Consider the following 7030-nt stretch of genomic DNA (forward strand, 5'->3'; position numbering starts at 1 on the left):
AGTTTAGCATTTCTGATCAGCACAGTTACCATGAGTTGAATCCAGTGATCAACACATTGAACCACAAGGAGAAACGAAGAGGATACTTAAAGTCATTACATTCATTGTAATGTGTATAATGAAAATTACTGATCTGCTGAGGTACATTGTTTTATTTCTTAATTTAGAGAATAAATAATTGAAATTATATATTAAAATAAAATTAAAAACTACACTCGGGGAAATGTGCTTTGCTTTCTTGCTGAGGGCAAGATGAGAAGATGGATACCACTCAAATGTGTGTCTGTTAAATATAAGGTTAGCTTAGCTTAGCATAAAGACTAGAAACAGCAAAAACACAAAAAAATCATGTAACAAGTTGTCATCCTTTAAGAGGTTATGTGTCAGGTGGATTTTGCCTTATTTTGTTACCTCTGGACAGAGCCAGGCTAGCTGTTTCCTCCTATTTCCAGTTTTTATGCTAAGCTAAGCTAACTGGCTACTGCCAACAATGATCCCTTATGTCATCAACTGATTAGTTGAATTAGTACAAATTGATTTTTGGTAGCTCAGATTCTTATCTTGTTTTGATTGCATAAGATTATATCTTCTTTTTTTTCTCTAAAAATTGCACAAGAATTTTTAATAATACATTTTCCTCCTTAAATTAACTTCACAAATGTGCAGTTATGCAGCTCAATGATCTAAACAACTTATTTGCACTTATGCTCCCATGATCCCCTTAAGCAGAATTAAAGAACTCTGCGGATTTTTGAATGTGTTCACTCATTCAGAAATTGCTTCAAGGCAAAGAAATGGGAGTGATGTGGCTGTAAATCACAACATGTGATGTCTCGACAGTGAAGGTAGGTAAAGACAATGACCAGTTAACCAAACGTGTCATGGTTGGCTACATGCACTCACACCCACTCCCCCCAAGGAGGGTTTAATCCCTTGGCGTACTCAGAGTTCACTGCACAGGACTTTGGCTTCTTTCTCTCTCTCTACAGAAAACTCCAAAGAAAACACTGCAACAAACAGCATGTGAGTATCTGCAGGGATGCATATCATCATTTTTTTTATTTTACTGACTTAATGGATTGAATTGGAAAAAATGTTTTTTTTTAAACTGTCAAGTCTTGTTCCTTAAATAAATTTAAACATTTTAACAATATTCTTTAATAACTCAATTTTAACTTAATGTTCATATTATGATATCAACATTCAGAGACTGTTTAACCATGCATTTTTTTATAACTTAATACATTTTTTAAAAAATGTATTCTTCAAAGTTGTTATTGTGCCTCCATGTTGCAGATGTAACAGATAATTTTTATTTTCAGTTAACTTTATACTTTGAGGACTATCTTCTAACACATTGTTTGGATCTCTGAGTATTATTTTCCTCATTCTTTTATTGATCAAAGACTTCTCTGCAAGCCTTTTCTTTTTTCAATAAACAATGCACTGGTCAGATGTTTTCTTAGGTTATGTAATAGTTACTAGTGCAGTAGGTGGTCATGTTTGCTTTGCTGCATGCTTGATGTTTTAAGCGGGTTTTACCTAAACCCTGCCTGTGATCAGATGAAACAACTTGGACATGGATGATGAAACATTTTGCATAAAATAAAAGTGTTACACATTACACAGTTAGAAGACAAGGAAAAGAAAAAATCTGAATACTGCACCTTCAGCAAGTGTTGCCACTGAGACGTTTCCTCATGGTGACACATTAATCTATGCTGCTGAGGTAACCATTGACACTTTGAGTAGAAAAGCATTTATTGTTGTATTGTCCAATTGTTTTTACTGTTGACGCAGTTCAACAAAATAAAGTCTACACCCATTTCTTCCCTGAAGACTCATAACCACCACATCCCGAACCCCTCCCTAAGTCAGGAGGTCACCAAAGTCAGGAAGATTCATTGTCTGAGAACTATGAATGACAATCCATTTGGTAGATTTTGAGATATTTCACAAGATAAGTGCAAAGGTTGTCCTGCTGGTGGCGTTTGAGGTAAAGATAAGGAATCACCAAAGTCATTAGGATTCATCTGATGGGCACCATGTGTATCTGTACAAAATTTCATGGCAATCCATCCAGTAGATGTTGAGATATTTCAGCCTGGACCAGGACCCTTGGCTAACATGGCTCAAAATGTCTGTAACATGGTTTAAACAAGGATTAGACTTTCAGACTGGGGGCCCATGTTTGCAAATTCAGTAGTAACTTATATGTCAGGATCATTCCTGAAACTATTTTAGAATAAAACCTACCAGCTAACGTTCCCTGTCATGAAATTTACATTTTTTGCCTCATTCTAGAAAAAAAACACCTCCAACATGTCGCTCCTCACTCACCTGTTGGCGTGTCTGTTCGGTATGGGCTCCTGGGTGTCCATCAACGGCCTGTGGGTGGAGCTGCCGCTGATTGTTCCCCAGATCCCTGAGGGCTGGTACCTGCCCTCGTACCTCTCCGTCCTCATCCAGATGGCCAATGTTGGGCCTCTCTTCGTCACCCTGATGCATCGCTTCCGGCCGGGCGCCCTGAACGAGGTGGCTGTCATATATGTGATCATCGCCCTGGGCACTGTGGCCAGTTTCCTGTTGGGCTTCTTCTGGAAGGAGACTGTTGTAGTGGCAGGTGTGCCCCGCAGTGTAGCTCTACTTGTCTTAACGTTCTTCCTCGCTGCTGTTGACTGCACTTCCTCCGTCACCTTCCTGCCCTTCATGATGCGTCTCAAGCCTCAGTATCTCACCACCTACTACATTGGAGAGGGTGTAAGTGGCCTGCTGCCTGCTCTAGTGGCTTTGATCCAGGGTGTTGGAGTGGTCCACTGCATAAACAGCACCCAGTCTCTGAACCAGACCCTGAACGCCTCCAACAGCGCTGTGACCTTTGAAGTCTGGGCCCAGTACCAGCCGGCCAACTTCTCAGCTGAGGTGTTTTTCTTCATTTTGAGTGCCATGATGCTGGTGTGCCTGGCGGCCTTTCTGCTGCTGAACTACCACCCTGCTGTGGTCAGGGACCATGCTAATGGCCGATATACCAACGGAGTCAAAGAGAAACATCAGAAAAACAGGGAGTGGGTTGAGCAGAAGCCCATGATGGATCCATACAGACCTACAAACCAGAGGCGCAAAAGCAGCTTTGGCACTGGTGCTTACAGCTGGATGCAGGTGTCTTACATCTTTGTCATCCTGGCTTGGGTTAATGCTCTGTCCAACGTGGTGCTTCCATCGGTGCAGTCCTACTCGTGTATGCCATATGGTAACAATGCCTATCACCTATCAGCCACCATGGCTGCTGTGTCCAACCCTCTCGCCTGCTTCATCGCTATGTTCTTTCCAATAAGGTCAGTCTATTGGGGTGTAAAGCTTGTTACGGGGCAAGATACAGGACTGATGCTTTAGTACACACAAAATGTTTTTTTTAAAAAAGGCTTTTATCTATGTAGCTTTTCTTAGAGGTTTTAGTGGAAACTGCAAATAATAAAATCTCTACTGCAAAAACGACTTTGAACAACCACAAATTGTTGTTTTTACACTTTTTAAATGTTTTTAATACAAATTAAACAAATGAGATATAACATGTTAATCGCTGGAAGGCATATTTTTGTTACCTTTGAACAGAGCCATGCTAGCTGTTTCCCCCTGTTTCCAGTCTTTATGCTAAGCTAAGCTAACTGTCTGTTGGCTTCATATTTACCATACAGACATGAGAATGGTATCGATTTCTCATTTAACTCTCTAGACTCTCTATTAAGAAAACAAACATATCTTATTGTCTTATTTCCCCGAATTTTGATCTATTAATTAAGTTTAAGTTTTTAAAATAAGTCAAATTCCTTGTATACGAATAAATAATGTTGGATGAATGATGTCCGTCTTTAAGCCCAACTGAAGAGATCAATGTCCTCATAAAGATAAAGTGAAAACTTACAGAACTTGGTTGGAGTTCTTCAGCCGGCCATAAACCATAACTGAAGCACAAGTTCACACAAACTGATTTTACAATCCTGGAGTAGGTTAAACACTTTTTTAAAAAGACTTTAAATGTTTCCTGATTAAATTTTCAGGCAGAAACTCTTTAACAGTTTTAATGAATGACATTTAATGTAATTTCACAAAAATTACTAATACTACTTTTTGGGAGTCATAACTGATCAGATTTACTTAACATTGCAAGTCATTTTTCAACCACAGATTGATTATTTCCATATGTTTGTAATGAAAATATTGTATCACATATTTTTTTTCCTGCTCTCTAAATGCAATAATGCATCCTGGCTACTTATCTGTCATTTCACAGATCCCTGCTGTTGATGGGAGCCCTCACAGTGATCGGCAGTGGAGTTGGAGCTTTTATAATGGGAATGGCAGTACTGAGTCCATGTCCACTGCTGGTTAATGACAGCTCGGGTGATATCATCATTGTGAGTGCACTGTTAAACTTCATTTACTCAAATAATCTATTTAATCCTCTTAAAATTAATGTTACAGCAACAGTTAATTAGAAAATTGATTTTTTTGCCACAGAAATGTTGAGATTAAGTGTCAACAGTGTTCAAACATGTAGCACTAACCTCCCTCCTCTCCACAGGTGATGGCCTGGATCATCTTTATTCTCACTCTGTCCTATGTGAAGGTAATCATCGGGGTGATCCTGCGTGATGAGGGCCACAGTGCCCTCGTGTGGTGTGGAGCTGTAGTGCAGTTAGGCTCTCTGCTGGGCGCTGTGACCATGTTTCCACTGGTCAGTGTGTACAGTTTCTTCTCATCAGGAGACCCGTGTAGCACAACATGTCCCTAAGTGAAGACATTGTGCAGAAGAGACTGGAGGCAGATACAGGAAAGACTGGATAGGTGTCCCTTCTTTAATTGAAACAAGATATTCAGTGGAGGAAAGAACGTGAGAAATCAGGTTGAAGCCTACTGTATGTATTGGATTTTTTTTGTTTTTTTTTCTTCAATAAAACAAACAAGCTAGTTTTATTGAAGCTGCACTGACCATGTTGCTAATAAATGTTATGATTTCAGACAGGATGCAAATGTTGCAGATGAAGCAGTGAATTTACATTGTGTGATGAATGTACAAGTAGATGCAGTTCAGACCTCAAGAGAATTGAAGGACGGGTTCACAGTTTTCCAAGTCTGCCTTAAAGTGATCGTCAGGAGCCCAAATGAACATTGAAATAGGTTTTTTTTTGTCATAATCATTCCTCCGGTTCATACTGACCATTAGAAGATCCCTTCATAATGGACTTACAATGTAAGTGATGGGGGACAAAATCCACAGTCCTCCTTCTGTGCAAAAATGTATTAAGAAGTTTATCTGAAGCTAATATGAAGCTTCGGTTGTCCTAATGAGTCAAATCAAGTAGATATCTTTCAACATTACAATCTTTTTAGTGCCAAAGTCCCTCTTTTTGTTACTATGCTTTCACTGCAGCTCAACAGGGAAACACAAAGAGGGAATTTGATGCTAAAAACACTGTAAATGTGGTAGATATCCACTTGATATAAATAACTCAGACTCTCCACACACATTTGCAAATGATATTGCCACAATAATAACCCCATACCCTGTCACTTCCAATGAAAGCACATTTGAAGGGGATCTTATAATAGCCAGTATGAACAAGAGAAATGATTACAGCGAGGAAAACCTCTTTCAGTGTTCATATGGGCACCTGACTGTTGTATTAAGATAGTCTTGAAAATGTTGGGTCCTTAAAATCTGCCCAGACAGAAGTATGTGTGTTTGTACTATATAGTCAGAGCTGCTATTGCAACTCTTAAAGTCCAACTGAAATCACCTTTTTTTGCAGTCAATATCAGAAATGGAAAAATATCTGAAATGCTCCTTTTTGTGTCAGAGGCTTGTTTGATTGACATTAGCTGATTTGATTCGCTACGTCTCCAGTTACATAAGCAGATGGCTGAACGGTATTTAATCAAAATAATGCAAAAGTAGGGGGCATCATCATGAAATCAAATAATTCAAAATATAAATTTCTCCCTTTTGGTTTCTGATTTTTTTTTTTCTCAGAGGAGACCACAGGACAGAGCAGATATGTTTGCTGTAGTAGCAATTTAATTTCAGTTGGACTTTAAGGATAAAACAGAGGAAGGAAACGACTCTGCTCCTTACCTTTATATTAGATCTTGAGAAAACCTCACCAGCCAGGCATTTATTGAATCTATTGATGTCCACTTAATTAACAAATATGATAATGATTCACCTATTTTTCTTTTCATTGAATGATCATTCAACCAACTTATCTTAATTGTTTGTAAATTTTTAGTGACAAACTTTTTTCTTTTGTTTAAAGGTGTCATATAACAGGTGTGCTTGTATGCAGCTTTTGGAAATATGTCTACATGTTCTCCCTTCCTAATGTTTTTCCTGTCTTTTTCGCCATTATCTTGCATGGATTTTCATCTGGTTTGATTTTCCAAAGCCTTACTGTTCAGTCAGTTTTCATGTGACAGCTACCAAACTTCATGCGCTACCTCAGGCAATGCCACCAAACACTCACTGAATGGCGCCTCAGCCCCCCTCTGTCTGGGCTGGAGGTACCATTGTGGCCATGTACCATTGTTTAAGTGTGAATTCATATCCGAAGTTCTTGGACCGGAGGTTGCACTTTTTTGGGTGCTCCGATCTAAATCTTTTGGGGCTTCAATCTAAAATCTGAACTAGGGCACCAACATGGTCCTGTATATAACGTATAAGTGTATTGACAGTAACAACATCTGTTACAACTGACTACATCTGACTAGTGTAGTACTTATTCAGTCATGTGAATGATTTGTAATATAATGATTATTTTTTATTTACATTATTGCAATCATATTATTAACTGTATGATATAACATTGCACAATAAATATATAATCCCAACATTACTAAAGGAACATATTGCATCTGTTCTCTTTGTAACATGATGATCTGACTGGAATCAAACTGGACAATCAAACATCAGAGAATCAAGAACATAATAAGCAAAAAAAAATTTCAGAATGCAACACAATAGATATGATAAATA

The 7030-nt window shown here is 38.5% G+C and overlaps 1 protein-coding gene across 3 annotated transcripts; it reads left to right on the forward strand.

The window, feature by feature from the left end:
• The first annotated feature begins 646 nt into the window (after positions 1 to 646).
• si:ch73-196l6.5 (riboflavin transporter 2) lies at positions 647 to 5143 on the forward strand. 3 transcript variants are annotated; one of them, XM_042435992.1, is made up of 5 exons: positions 647 to 845; positions 990 to 1023; positions 2305 to 3335; positions 4292 to 4415; positions 4583 to 5143. In XM_042435992.1, the coding sequence occupies exons 3-5, from the start codon at positions 2323 to 2325 to the stop codon at positions 4790 to 4792; spliced, it is 1347 nt and encodes a 448-aa protein (XP_042291926.1). In that variant the 5' UTR covers positions 647 to 845; positions 990 to 1023; positions 2305 to 2322; the 3' UTR covers positions 4793 to 5143. The 3 variants fall into 3 exon arrangements, with proteins under 3 accessions (XP_042291926.1, XP_042291927.1, XP_042291928.1); XM_042435993.1 differs by having other exon boundaries at positions 826 to 1023; XM_042435994.1 differs by lacking the exons at positions 647 to 845; positions 990 to 1023 and having other exon boundaries at positions 2257 to 3335.
• Positions 5144 to 7030: the final 1887 nt, after the last annotated feature.

The sequence above is a fragment of the Thunnus maccoyii genome, chromosome 15, assembly GCF_910596095.1.
Source record: "Thunnus maccoyii chromosome 15, fThuMac1.1, whole genome shotgun sequence".
Lineage (NCBI taxonomy): Eukaryota > Metazoa > Chordata > Actinopteri > Scombriformes > Scombridae > Thunnus > Thunnus maccoyii.